The following is a 15,463-nucleotide window of genomic DNA, read 5'->3' as shown; positions in this document are numbered from 1 at the left end:
GCCAGTGGTTCTCAACCTTGGCAACTTTAAGCTGTGTGGACTTCAATTCCCAGAACCCCCAGCCAGCACTGACTAAGGAATTCTGTGAGTTGTAGTCCACACAGCTTAAAATGAGCACAGTTGAGGAACACTGCTTTTAAACATTGGCTAAATGTGACCAATAAAGGAAAAGCAATATTTGCAAAAAGATGTTCAGCTTCCGTATACAAAACAAGAATATCCTCACCTTTCCATTGCTGAGAAGGGGCTTCCCAGGGAACATGTACTTATCTAGGAGAAAAGCAGCTCCACTGATTTCTATCTTTTGGATGGAGATGAGTGGGCATTATTTAAAATTAGAAATCCAAAAAGATCTAACATTCCTTAATAATAATAGGAAATACCCTGGTTATAAAGCAGTTAATGGCACAAAGCCATTTGCCAGATTACTTGTCTAACATTTTGTTCCAAAACATGTTTATTCAGAGATTCCAGATGCAGTTCCAATGCAGTTCCGGAGTATTTTTCCCCTCACATGTTATGACAGGCATCTCCAAGCTTTGTAAATAAGTGGAGATATTTAAAATTTAAGAACATGTCCTGGGTATTCCTCTGATCACGAGCTAATCACAGTAAACCTAGACAGAGAAACCTCTGTTTTATTTATTGCCTCAGTTCAAATACCGCATAATGGGATTCTATAATAATTACGATACTAAACTAGTTTAAAAATCCAGTTCAAATTTTTGAAGTGTTTGTATTTTGGCAGAATCTATAAATATCCAGTCCTGATTTTGTAAGGGGCAGTATAGTTACACACAGGATTGTAACAGGATACATTGGTGTCAGCCACAAACTTTGTTGTTGTTGTTGTTCTGTATAATTTTTAATTGGACTTAAATGAATACATCTCATAGATACAGACTTAACAGGGGATATAATTAAAGTTTGTGAAGTGCACCATCCAGCTTCACTGCTTCCTAAGGCTGATTCACAAGGCCAGTTTTTTTCCCAGATTAAGTATTGACCACTGACCATTTCTAGGGGCAAAAGACAGGGACAATTACAGGTGTGTATCAAAACCAGCAAGATGTCAGACAGAGTATTGTGATGTTAAATCCCCCACCCATTCCAACATATGTCAACATCACAGGCACATTCAAAAAGGGTAGGGCTTGGTTCACAATCCTCAATCTGCCATCTTGCTTGCTCTTGCTGATTTTGACTGCTCCTTGTGGATATTCAATAAAAAGCAACACATATCCCATTGCATATCAAAAGTAGTATTTCCAACTTGTGCCAAGTCAAGTAGCGCCATCTGGTTCTCCCGCTGTGCTTCATTTCATTATAGGCAAATATCCCACTCCAACTGGTTAATGTGTTGGGTGTAGCAACATTCTCTTCCCTCTGGTTATTGCCTTCATTGCTTTTTTAAAAAAAAGATAAATACATCAATGGAATGTGAGTAGCTTTTTGTTGCTTTTGTTTAGAAGTTGGTCCAGTGGAGCTACAAAACGGGCCTGCTTCATTTATATACCGTGTCTATAAAAATTGTATATAAAAATTGTGCCTGAGACAAAAATGTCTTTCATTTTACTGGAAGCTTAAAAGAGGCTGGACCGACATTCAGCTTGCAAAGGTGAATTAGCATAGTGTTCACCTAATCAAATCACTGGTGTACTTCTACACTAAAGCTTAAACACAAATGTTAATTGTGTCAAACAGTTTTTATAGTGTGCCAATTCTTGGGTAGATTAATTTAAGCAAAACAGAGAATGAACTAATGATTGAGCACCACTGATATCATGATCTTTCTTAGCTCTGGGTTCATCAACCACCAGATGCCAGCAAAGAAATAAAGGATGCTTTCTATCTTCATTGCCAGACACCTTTCCAGCCTCAGTGACCTTAATGATTATATGCATTTGATTCACTAATATTCTCTAATGAGATCCTTAATGATTCCCTCTCATAACTGGCCTGCAATCATAAACCATTTTATTAAACAAGATAGTCCTTGTTTAGCAACTGCAATTAGGAATAGCAACTTGAAGCAGTCACTAAATGAACCATTATAATTTTACAATTTCACATCAGCTTTCCTTCATTTTGCAGACCTGCAAAGATAATAAATGGAAAGACTGTCATATAATTATATTTTCATCACTGTCCCGTGAACAGTTGCTAACTGACTCAGTCACTAAACAAGGACTACGTATCTCTTATTTATATAGAAGGATTGTGTGAGAGAGAAATATGCTTGAGGCTGGATCGTTTTGCAGCACGCAAGGTTATTTTATTATTTTAGTAAAAAAAAAATCTTAAAAAATAAAATTAAGTAAGACAGAAAGCTTGGCTAAGCATGTCAAATCTGGGCTACAAAAAAATGGGACAACTAGGAGATTGCAGCCATAAAAGTTAGCACCCACCCCACTCCTAGAAGAGTGAAGTATCTTGAGAAATATTAGAAAGGCAAAATATTATATTTCCCTTGATGAGAAATGGAGAAACACGCTCTTGGAAAGCAGCTCCCACCTTCCTTAATAGCCCACAGCAGATGTCAGCACTTAAGAGATAAAGAGATAGGTAGCTCTATTCATAGGCAAAAATTCCCTGCAGCAAGGTCTCAGCAAAGGTACTGTGTTTCTCATATAATAAGGCTGGGTCTTTTTTTTTTTTGAGCCCCGAAAAAATGGCTAGGTCGTTTTTTCGGGGGTGACTTAATTCCCCCCCCCTTTGCGTCTTTGGGCGGGCAGGCGGCGACAGCTTGGACGTTGACTTCGGCATTGGTGGGGCACTTCGTATCGGGGTCAACGCAGGCAGCACCATATCCGGGTGTGCAACAAAAGTACTTCCTAACGGCAAGCCCCCCCACCATTCCCCCCCATTTCACATGTTTTAATATAGGCCTTAATTTGGGGGGAGGGGCTTAATTTCATTTCATGCCTATAAAACATGCTGGGACTTCCTATTGGGGGAGGCCGTGTTGTTGGAGAAACAGGGTAGGATTAGCACTCAGCCATAATAGGAGTTGCCCAACACCCTTTCAGAACACAAGCTCCTTTATTGCCTCATCTCAGTTACACCACACCCTCCAAACGTCAACCAAACCTGGGAGCTCAGACAACCTACAGAGCCAGCTATGATCCCTACAACAGCCAATAGAATACATGTTCTTGCACAGGAACAGGAAGCTTACGTTCAAAGCCCAAGAGAAGGTATAAATGCCCCTCACTCTCAACTCCATGTGGTCAGCTGCCCAGAACCATATGCTTGGTGGTTCTGCTTCACCATTAAACGATCTTTCCAATCAGTCTCCATATTTCCAGTGTCTTTCTCCTGGCTTGGAACTGACCCAGATGGACATTTCTTCCAACACAGCAAAGACTGGAGTATTCTGTACCTTTTTGTTGCCAATATGCGGTGTGGGATTAAGCCGGTTCACACATGTTCGGGAGAACCAGTATTTAACTTTCTGAGTAGTTTAGTGAACTGACTATTGGAAGAAATCTCCTTCTAACAGCATTTTGTTTTTCCCACTTTATGGTGTTAATCTTGTCAGGAAGGCAGGAAGGAGGCATTCTGATGTGCCTCTGTGTGTTGTTTCTAGCCTAATCCTGTTTATTTTTATTGCTCTGCTTAAGTGTTTTCAGAAACTGCCTCTGCTGTTAAGCCTTGTTCTGTTGTAACAGCTTAATGGTTCTTGGCAGTATGCCCAGACTTTCCATAGCAGCTTCTCTGGAGTTTTTTCCCCTTTGCTGGTACTTTTATTCTTGACTTTCTTAAAGGGGAAGGGTTGTTTTAAGCCTTTTACACTGTGTTAGTGGTTCCTGGTACTGTCCTTTTGGGGTGAACTTCCAACACGGCTGAATCCCCTCCCAGTCACTTCTTGCCTGTCCTCAGTTAAGGGTGGGAGGTGGTGATCATGGGCCTCTTTCTTCCCTAGATGAGTAATCTTCTCTAAATGGAGGTATTTGGCTAGTCTATTTGGCTAGTATAAAAAGGTATAGGCTTGCCATCCCGATCTGCTAATTAGCCAGGAATGCCTGTGTTGAGTCACTACATCCTCTTGCCTTCCTGAATTAAAGGATTCCACTTTCTGGCAGCTTGCTTCAGTGTCCATTTCTTCTCAACACCGGTGACTGCTTCCCAGCTGGGGAACAAACCAGGAGATTTCTTCCAACAATATCTCGTGAGGTGAGTGAGACCAGCTGGTATCTTTAAGTGGTGCAAATGGATCTAAGGATTGCTTCTCCTGGCTGGGAAAGGGTGCTTTGTCAATTCACTGAGCACAGGAATCTCTTGCCTACAGGGATTCTTCAGTCATCCAGGTCATGGTTGTCCCAAAAGTGTTTTTTTTCAAGAGGCAACTGGATTTTCTTGGTTTCCAGAAAGTCCAGTTGCTTCTTGGAAAAGCACCTTTTGGACATGAGTCTCTTGCATTGCTTTGGAGTGGGCAAGGCATGATTGTTCATTGATAGTAAGATTTTTTTAAAAAAAGGAGGTAGGGGTGTGGATCCTCCCTCCAATTCATTTTAGTTTTCTCTCATGATAATAAGGCTCAATAACATGGCACCAGGCTTGAAGTTTATTTAGATATCTGTCTGTGGCATGTACTAATTTTATTGTGATCCTGACAACCTTGGGAGGGCAGAGACTTGAACTTGGGTCCTCTATATACTTTGTTAATTTGTCTCTTTAGCTCAACATTTGTAGCCCAAGTGTGCCCACCCACTTTCTGGAGAGCTTAATGAATAGAATACTTTATTGACCAAGTATGATGGGACCCACAAGGAATTTGTCTTGGTGTAAATACTCTCAGTGTACATAAAAGAAAAGATACATTCATCAAGAGTCGAGAATCATAAGGTACAGCACTTAATGATAGTCATAGGGTACAATAAGCAATTAAATCATACTAGGAAACAGTCAATATAGATCATAAAGATACAAGCGACAAAGTTACAAGTCGGAGGGGATAGGTGATAAGGAGTGATGAAAAGGTTAATAGTAATAGTAGTGTAATAGTAATAGTAAATGACCTCGCTGCTACAAGGTTTCACTTTATGAGCAAGAGTTGGCTGCCGATAGTTGCATTTTAACTATTTTAATGCATCAAGATGCTCTGGCACCCTGCCTGATTTGTAACTCCAGGTTGCAGGCATTGCTGATGAAAAGGAAGGTATTCGGATGGAATGGTTTAGATTTCCATGATGGCTGCGACTGTCGTTGATCGTCAGTGTGTATTCCCCCATTTCTAATCTAATGATTGGTATTTAGGGCAGCTTTTTGCAAAGTAGCTTTTTGTATTTTTATACAGGTAATCCTTGGCTTATAACAGTTCATTTAATGACCATTCAAAGTTACAATAGCACTGAAAAAAGTGACCATTTTTTACACTTGCGACTGTTGCAGCATTCCCACAACCACGTGACCAAAATTCAGATGGTTGACAACTGTCTCACATTTATGATGGTTGTAGTGTCCCAGGGTCATGTGATTCCCCTTTTGCAACCTTCTGACAAGCAAAGTCAATGGGAAGGCCAGATGCAACAGCCATGTTACTAACTTAACAACTGCAATGATTCATTAAACAAATGTGGCAAGAAGTCATGAAACGGGGCAAAATTCACTTAATACATTTCTCACTTAGCAACATAAATTTTGGGCTCAATTGTGGTCATAGGTCTGGGCAAGGCGGGGCATGACAAGGAGTGGCTGGGAGGGGAGGGGGGTGAGGCTGAGTAAAGCGAGGCACCCCCTCAACGTGAGTGACTGTTGAGTTGGCCACACTGGTGGGATTAAAAATTTTTTACTACCGGTTCTGTGGGTGTGGCTTAGTGGGCGTGGCAGAGGAAGGTTACTGTAAAAACTCCAGTCAGAAGTGGTATTTGCCAGTTTTCCGAACTACTCAAAATTTCCGCTACCGGTTCTCCAGAACTGGTCAGAACCTGCTGAATACCACCTCTGGTTGGCCATGCCCATCCAGTCACCCAGCCACGCCTTTAGGGCAGGGAACCGGTTGTTAAATGATTTGAATCATACCACTGCCAATATGGTCTGGATTCTGGCAGGTTGGCTATAGTAGCCCCAATGCAACATTGTGTGGAAAGTATTTTATTTTAATAATCAATAATAATCATAAGAGATCCTTTATCCAAATGAAACACCTAGGTCAGTAATGAAATGGGAAAATGGGAAAAAAAGATTGTACAGAGTGATTATGTGGAGAATGGACCAAGATTAAGGAGAATGCTGGTAACCAAATTTGGCTAAACAAGGGTAATTTTCAAATTGTAATTGACTTGAGAATCCAACTGCAGAGACTCTGGCATAAACCAGTGCAGAAGGTTGCAGTGGTACTCGGACACTGGGTGCTATGTCTAAAGACCAAGGCAAGCACTTAAAAACAATTGGCACTGACAAGATCACCATTGCTCAGCTGCAGAAGGCCACCTTACTGGGATCTGCTCCAATAATCCACCGATACATCACACAGTCCTAAACACTTGGGAAGTGTTCGACTAGTGATTTGTGATACAAATCTAGCATGGTTATCTCTGTGTACACTGTTGTTTTTTGTGTATATATAATAATAATAATAATAATAATAATAATAATAATAATAATAATAATAATAATAATAATAATAATAATAATAATAATGTACAATAAGCAATCAAACCTTTAAAAAAACCTTAAAAGATGTATTTTCTTGAAATGACAAACTGCCATTGAATATACGAAAGTTTCTTCAAATTTAAACTGAAATAAGATGAGATGAAACTCAGTCTCCCAAGAAAAAATATCAGCCACGTTGAACTTAGCACGAAAGCAATGGAACATACCATTCCGACTCCGGGGGACTCCTTTTGAATGGGCTGGTCCTGAAGCGATGCCCCGCCCGAAGGAAAAGAGAATGGTCATGCGCAGGCACGGAGGGCAGAACGGGGGAGGAGGATCCCATCTCTCGCGCCCAGATCAGTTGCAGTCCGCCCGGTGGGTCGTTTTCCTGCTTAAAACTGAAGGAGGCTGCGGTTGCGTGATGATTTTGTGCCACAAGTCTAAATGGCGCAAAAGGCATCAAAATGTTGTCGCGGTTTGCGTTCCCTTTATTCAAAAGTAACAACACAGAGTACTGTTTGTTTAATTATTTTTTTCCGGCCAAATATATTTTAATAATTTTCAATAATATTTCCTTAAGCCTTTTCCCCGCTCTCTAGCTGGGGGATGCAGGTCGCCTCTGCGGAATACCCCATTTCTCCAGCGGAGGGCGCCAGAGGTAACTCGCGGGGGTCCTTAGCACGCGGCACCTAAGTCCCTTAAGGGCCCGCGAACCTTCTGCTGTGGCCTTTCGGGAGTCGTAGTTCTTTGCCTCCCACGCTTACGTTACTAGCGTGCCTTAATCCCCGAGACTCTGGTTTCCCAGCAGGTTCCTGAAAGGGAGGCGCGCGAAGCATCATGGGGCTGGTAGTTCACCCCTCTTTTGTCACAAAGCGCCTTAGCTGGGCAAGCCTGGCTCGCCAGGACTCCAGCTCCCAGAGGGAACAGCGGCGGCGCCAGCGCCGGCGGCACCGGCACTCGCTTGGCGGGGGAAGAGAGCGAGTGATCAATCACGGAAAGGAAAATGGTGGTGGAGAGAACGGCGTGGCTCCCCTGTGAGGCAGCGACCGTACCCGTCGATCCACAACGAAGAGGCGCCGCCCGGTCAGAAACCATATCCTGATAACCGCTCGATTTAGCCATGCCCCGATCACGCCGGGGAGAAGGATCCCGCCGAGGCGGGCGAGGTAAGGCGCGGGCGACAAGCGAGCGGCGTTGGGTGACCGACCGCCTTGGAGTGGAAGCTCGGCGGGGAGCTCCCTTCCCTCCTCGGAGGAAGAGAGCGAGCCATAATCGCTGTGTGTGCCCGCCGGCTCGGCTCCGGTGTGGCCTCGGAGGACCTGTATAGCAGCTGCCACAGCGGCAAGCCAGGCTGGAATGCCGCGTGTCAAGAGGGACCGGCGCTCCCGGAAAGCGGGTCTTTTTCTCGGCTCTTCCAGGCGCCCGGGTGGAGAAACGTGGGTGGAAAGTCTGGCGTGGCGTGGGATTTCGTGTGGGGGAAGGAGTCTAAACGTGGTGGTAAATTTAGAAGGGAAAAAATAAATTGGAAATGGCATGCGAGGATGTCCATCGCCTGCCCGGTACTTTCACCTGAAATGCTGCTCTCCCCCAAACTCGAGCAAATGCCTTTTAAATGAAAGAAGGAAAAAAAATCTATTTTTTTTTCTACTTCTGGATCCTGATTCAATATCTCTCCCCCCTCCACCCCCCCAAAAAAATCCCTTGGTCTTCTCTTTTCATGCTTCTTAGGAGAGACTAAATGGTTTCCAGAATTTAAGCCCCCGTAGAGACCCTTGTTTGGGGGAAATAAATTGTGTTTCTACTTGGTTGAATACACAGTTGGTTTGTATGCATTAAAATGTGTGTTATACGGTGGGCTATGCGGGCCACGTGGGCTGAATGAAAATGCCTCCTCTAACATCTGGAAGCAAGGAAAAGAAGGGTGGCTTCTCTGCCACTGGGCTCTGACACAAAACTAGCTCTGGATAGTATGACTGACAGACAGCCTAAAAAGTCTATTGGTGTTTTTAAGCTGTGTAAAATAAAGCAGGTTTGACAGAATAAGAGAAATATTTTTCACAGGATCTGTGGCCATTGCATAGTTGCCTATGTACCAAATCTTGTGCTGTTCATGTGCCCGTCTAATTTTGCCTTTCTACCAAAAAAACAATGCTGGAACTTGTAGTTACAACTGCTGATAGTATCTGTATAACCTAGTTGAATCTGCTGTGGGTTGCTGAGAACAAATAACTTTCAGCGTTAGCTTTTCATCTCACTGGTTTATCATTTTGTTTTGTCCTTTGATTTTTTGTAAGGGAGAAAGTAGCCACATCCACAGTTGTCAAGAAGTAATACTTGTATTCTTGTTGTATAAAGAGGATTACATTGGGACATGCTGACTTCATAGTTAAATATTTAACACTTAATTCTCTGTGGCCTAGATGCCTTGGAGAAAGCAATATTTGCCAACTCTGTACTGTTCTGTTTCTGCTGTGGTCATCAAATGCTTATTTGGTGACCATTGTATTATCTCAAGCAGTTTCTGTGCATTGCTGTATACAAAATTGAACAACTCATGTGATCATTCACAAGTACAAACAGCTTTTGTGCAAAGAAACCCAGAGTGAGAATATGAGTGATGAAATTTGCACCATGGGGTGAAAAATGAGTGGCTTCACACATTGCATTGAACTATAATACTCTTTGGTTTTGATTTAGTGTCACTTATGAATACAACCATGGCTTGTTCTAAAAAATGTAGTTAAACTATAGTTTACTCTAAAATGAAAGGCCTTTGAAACAAATGGAAGGGAAATACAGACAGTCTATGACTTTCAACCACATTTGAGCCCAATATTTCTGTTGCTAAGAATTTTGCTCCATTTTATACCTTTCTGGTACCTTTCTGGTATAAAATGTTTAGTGAATCACTGCAGTTTTAAAGTTAATTACACAGTTAAGTGAATCTTACTTCCCTGTTGACTTTGCTTGTCAGAGGGTTGCAAAAGATGATCACAGGACACTGCAGCCATCAAAAATACATACCAGTTGCCAACCTTGGAATTTTGATCATATGACTGTGGGCATGCTGCAAGGGTCATAAGTGTGATAAATGGTCATGTCACTTTTGGAAAAAGTGCTGTTATAACTTCAAATGGTTACTGAAGGAATGGTTTTAAGTTGAGCTCTACATGTATCATGGTAGAAGACATGATGGTAACCTTCCTGTTATTCCTATGTAACCTAATTGATTACATCTCATTCATCCTTGTTTCCTTTTTTTATGAAAGTAATATTACTTGGTTTAGTCCATTGGCTGGATTCATCTAACAAACTATACTAGATGTGACTAACTAGACCAGGGGTGTCCAACCTTGGCAACGTTAAGACTTGTGGACTTCAACTCCCAGAATTCCTCAGTCAGGAAAGTCTTAAAGTTGCCAAGGTTGGACACCCCTGAGCTAGACTATATATATATATATTTAATAAATGCAGCCACTGTGATTGGCTTATTTTTCAGTGTGGTTAAATTTGGTGAACTGATTCAGCTGACTATGGGTTATTCTATTGTGTTGTGCAAACAGAATGAGGATCTTATATTGAATTAAACAATTGTCATAGACATTCGAGTCTAGCGTGTGTTGTAATTCAGCAGGTCAGTTTTACCTTGCAGAAGGCCAGATTCTTACCTAAGAGGTCTCTCATTGTAGAAAAGTGACATTTTCCAGACTGCAGTTTTTCTGAGGAAATAAAAGCAGTGACACTTATCATGTGCGTCTTTTCATCGTGCTAATTCAAAAAAAAAAAAGAAAGAAAGAAATATGACATGCTGATCTACCATAGAAATGTCACAAAATCCTCCTGTAATGCATGAAAGTAAACATGATGTAATTGGCTAAACTCCCATGAATCGAGCTGGTTCCAAGGCCACCCAGCTGCTGGTGCCCCTAACACTTAGCAGCATGAGTTGTCATGGAATTCTCCAGCTAGACAACTGTATACTGTCTGGTCGGTCTCCACTCTATTTAGTATTATTTTGTAATGTCCTTCATTGCTGAGTGGTCTTCATGGACGCGTTCTGCAGTTAGAAGAAGTGCAGAAGACATGCAGGCTTTGGTCCCAGCAGCCCCAGGAGAAAAAAGAAGAGCCATCTATAACATTCATTGCAATGACTGCACACCAACAAGCAATCAGAAGACACAATATTTCACAACATATGGATAGACTTTTAATCATAGTTTCAGTTGGGAAACTGTGATCGTCCTAGACCATGCCAAGTCTAAAAAATGTTAGGGCATTTCTAGAATCCTGGCACTGATAAATTAACCATCAATAGACACAAACAATAGCTATATACTACGCAAAAGAGACAATCAACAAGACAAGAAGGGAACAAAACGACCACAACACCTCCCCACCTGCAACCTTAAACACTCAGACAGCCATTTGGACCCCATTTCCCATAGAAAAAAAGAAACCAGGAGCCACAAAATCTGGGTGGGCATGGCCAACTCAATGTCACTCACTCCCACCCAGTCACATGACCCCCTTCTAGCCACACCTACCCAGACACAAAACCCTTCTCTGTGTGTCTATGTCTCTCTATATCTCTATGTATCTCTCTATGTCTCTCTCTCTCCCCCGCCTTCTCTCTGTATCTCTCTTCCCCTCTCTGTATCTCTCGTTCTCCCTCTCTCTCTGTGTCTCTCTCTCTCCATCTCTCTGTGTGTGTGTGACTGTCTGTGTCTCAAAGCCGAGGCTGGGCGAAGGCAGCAAACTCTCCTTGGGACTCTGCTTACTCCTTTTGTGCCTGCCTGCGGCGATCTGGGCTGGCCCTGACCAGACAAGTGCCTGCAGCCGAGGGTGGGAGGCTCCGCCCGGCCCAGCCTCTGCTCCTCCTCTGCTCTCACGACCCCCTGACCAGCCATGGCAGGAGCTGGGAGGGGTGTGCACTGCACGGGAGACCACTCATGCGAGGCAGCCAGGCCCTGCGGAAGCAGCTGGCAGGAGGTGTGTGCCTTGCGGGTGGAAGTAGGCGCTAGCCCAAGGAGAGTCTCCCCCCGCTGCCGTGCGCACCCCTCCCAGCCCTGTCACAGCCAGCCGGGGGCTCACAAGAGGAAGAGGAGGGTTGCCCAAAGAGAAGCCTCTGCCGTGGCTGGTGCTCATTCCTCAGCCAGCCTGGATTTCCAAAAATATAAAAAAATAAAAGGAGTAGAAAAGAGCCCCAAGGAGAGCTTCCTGGCTTGGCCCAGCCACAGTTTTCTGAGAGAAGAGATGGGGGGGGGGGGGCTGGCTGACAGGTGATCATCTTTGTGAGAATGTTCCAGCTTTCTCTGAGCCTGACCCCCAGGATGCACGTGTGAGGTTTGTCAGGGCCAGATCCCTTTTCCCGCTGCCATAGCTGGGCGCTGTAGGCTCGGCCGCCTTTCCATCATTCCCTCCTGCCAGATCCCATTCCCACCCTGCCCGCTCTCATATTAGTGAGGCCAGCATCAGTCACGGCTGGGTTAGGCCGGTGTCTCAGGGTGGAGAGCAGGTTGCGCATCTCCCTAAGTGACCAAGGCACACCCAGCACCAGCAAGGGCCGGAAGAAGCTCCAGCAAGAGTGAGGCACCGGAGAATCAGACCCGGCCGCTTCTCCATCTCCCACCGTCGCCCTTACCTTTTCTGGCCAGGCAAGGGAGGGGAGGACAAGGGGTGGGGCCAGCCAGTGATGGGACAGGGAGCCGTAGCAGAAGGCCCAAAGAGCTGCATGCTGCTCTGGAACCGCAGGTTGCCGACACCCAACCCAGATGAACATAGATGAACTCCAAGAGTTAAGGCCAACGATCAAGTAAACACTCTAATCAAGGAACTGCCAGCAAGGAACAGTAAATAGCCCAGTCAAAGAGCCACCAAGACTACCTCCACCAACACTGACAAAGCAAGCCACCAAACTGAGAGCAAACCCCACTCCTTACCAGCACCGATGATGTTACCTAGTTTGAGTAATGAAATGTCTCCAAGAAAACAACCAACTCAGAGACCGCCAAGGACCCCTTATGTCAACCCTGAGCTACAAATATTTTCCCTTATTGGTGGAACATCTTTTGAAAGACTGAGCTTTCAATTAGCTGGCTTATTATTTTATAAAACTAAAAACACCAGAGACCAAAATAATCACAGTTCTTCTCCATGCTGTAGTAGAAACTAGTAATAGCTCCTAATATTCATTGGGTATATGGCTGCTCTTAAGGACTTGGTTTAATACACAACGGATAGGCTGCAAACCTATAACTAAGCACATTTAATCAATTGGTTTCCCATGTACTTTTAGGTACAATTCAAAATTACCAATGCTTGTGCCAAGGATGCTGTTCCCTTCAAACCTGTCAATTCCTTAAAATCACGTGGGGCCAATCTCTTTAGGTTTGCACACTTGGTGGAATCGGGTGCATGGGGACTTCTTCTCTGATGGAATCCTAACTGGAAGATCCTCCTTCAATAGGCAGCTAGCATTTTACGATGGTTCTTTTAGGATTTTAGCCAAATCGTTGTATAGTGTATTGAACTTTCTTCCTAGTTTGTTTTATTTTCTGCTGGTGTATTTGGAAATTACTACTTTAAAAAAAAATAAATGAGCATATTCCTTTCTGAATTACCAGAGCTTTTTACATTAGCATTGCCTTAAAACTCTGTTCTGAATGTTCTCCCACTCTCCATCTGTTATGACTTTTTTTTCCCCTGCATGCAGACTGTCTTATTTTCAGCTTCCCTCCTTCTTTAAGTTCTGTGTCCTCCCATATATATAATAGACATTTCTGGCTTCCTTAATTGTAGCTTCTGTGGTAGTCTTTATCTTCCCTGATTTCAGCCTTGAGAATCTTAGCAGAGACTACTAGGCAGTTCTATAAGAACAACAAAAGAGCAGTGAAGACACAGTAAAACCAATGAAATCAGTAAATAAATTTTTCAATTCCCCAAAAGGTTTCCATAAAGCCATGAGGGAAAACTAAATATTGTACATACTAAAACCATGCTCTATGGGTGATCCACCTTGGAGTGGAATACTGATATGGGTTCAGTGAGGACCATTCCAATGTACCATGTTTCCCCCCAAATAAGCCCTGTTAAGATTGTTGACCAAATGGATGCATTTACTACCATATTTCCCCCAAAATAAGCCCTAATGCATCTTTTGTAGCAAAAAAATAATATAAGGCCAGGTCTTATTTTTGAGGAAACATGTGTACATTGGACAACCACTGACTCCCGTCCCCACTGGAACCAAACCTGACTTTCCAATAACTGCAAAAATCAGGGTGCTGGTTTCTTTTGGCATGTGTTAGCAGGCTGTTTGCAAGTGTTCACATTAAATATAACTTCAATTGCACATGTGCATCTGGCTAGTCCTGCTGCTGGTTTGTTGTTCTTGCTCTTTGTCTGGTCTAGAAATACCAGGTCACCTTTGGTGATTGACAGGCCCTGCTGGTATAGCATAGGAAGTCCAGCTTCCCTTTGTCCCAGGGTGGCACCAAAAAGCCCTGTTTGCTTTGGGGCACGCTTGTGTGCTCAGTCACATCTGGCTTCTGCCACTGGTCAGCTTTCTGCTGTGTCAACTGGAAAGGTAGAGACCAATAACCCTTTAGTAACACTCCCTTGATTTTGACTGCCAACTTCTATTTATGGAGAGGAGTGGAGTTTCCTGTCCCAGCTACATTGTTACTAGGGATAGGAGTTACATTACATTTCCTGTTCCCAGTCTTCTAGTCTTTTGAATGCTTATGGGGCTTCTCTGCTACTTGATCACGCTGAGAAATGGAATTTGTGTTGTCTTATCCTGAACTTGTTTGTAGGCTGTGTCGTCTTTTCTGTCTAGCTAGTAGAACAACCTCTGCTCCGAAAAGTTTAAAAAAGAAACTCCACATTTAAATATTTAACCAAAAGCTATATGAACATGCTACCTGTGTAACAATATCATCAGTTTTGGGAGCATTTGATCATTGGTCTCCCTTTCTGTGCTTGCTTATGAAGCAGACTGTTGAACCTAAGCATGCTTGTTCTTCACAGTTCATATCCTTGGTTGTTATGATAAGGGTGATAATATCTTAATTATTGCAGGCTAATCGCCACCAGTGTGTTGGGCCTTGTGCAGCTTGATTTATCACGGTGGTAACAAGGGAAGACTAGCTGGCTCAGCAGGAGAGTTGGCTGCCTTCCAAGCTGCCTCCAGCCTTACTTCTCCATCAGGCGAAGGTGAAGCACTCTTTCAAATGCAGTAACCAAGCAGACTGGACATGCTTCAGAGAACATTTCTTGGAATATGGATGCTGTACTGGTGATGGAGACAGACAACTAATATTAAAACACCTTCGCTGCTTTTTTTAAAAAAAACATAACACATTATGAGATTAACTGCCACTGGCTTAGGTCACACCTGCACCTGGTTCAAGTGCCCTTCAAGTGTCATGTATATGTTTCACCTTAATAACCTGTAATAAGTCTTCAAGTACGATATGATATGGCAGGCTATGAGCAGGTGCTGTCCTTACTTCAGATATCTGTTGCTGAGATCTTAACTCACTCACTTAGCTTTCCAAGAGGCCAGCTGAGGTGACACATTTTTCTCAGGCAGCTAAGCACTTGAAGCCAGATTGTTGGGGGCAATATGCTGACTCTGTAAACCACTTAGAGAGGGCTGTAAAGTGGTATATAAATCTTAAAGCGGTGTATATAAATCTTAAAGCTGTATATAAATCTTAAAGCTATTTTAGTCCACATTTCTGCCAGCTCCTCTTTCAGAAGGAATTGATAGATAGAAGTGTCTACAGCAGGCAGGCCTGTCTTTTTGATCAGGGTGCCCAAATGATGGAAATTCTACAGCCAGAATGGATGGTTGCAT

At 43.3% G+C, this 15,463-nt stretch overlaps 1 protein-coding gene across 1 annotated transcript in view; it reads left to right on the top strand.

Annotated features, from left to right (window-relative positions):
* The first annotated feature begins 7,586 nt into the window (after positions 1–7,586).
* IFRD2 (interferon related developmental regulator 2) overlaps positions 7,587–15,463 on the top strand; it is a 28,589-nt gene continuing 20,712 nt past the window's right edge. Inside the window, exon 1 of the mRNA XM_026725539.2 lies at positions 7,587–7,769. Within this exon, the coding sequence (XP_026581324.2) occupies positions 7,724–7,769 (46 nt within the window). The 5' untranslated portion in view covers positions 7,587–7,723. The remainder of the gene's footprint in view (positions 7,770–15,463) is intronic.

Source organism: Pseudonaja textilis, chromosome 2 (assembly GCF_049901715.1).
Source record: "Pseudonaja textilis isolate UNSWEBS1 chromosome 2, rPseTex1.2, whole genome shotgun sequence".
Lineage (NCBI taxonomy): Eukaryota > Metazoa > Chordata > Lepidosauria > Squamata > Elapidae > Pseudonaja > Pseudonaja textilis.
The sequence above is the reverse complement of the archived record's forward strand: the minus strand, read 5'-3'. Positions and strand labels throughout refer to the sequence as shown.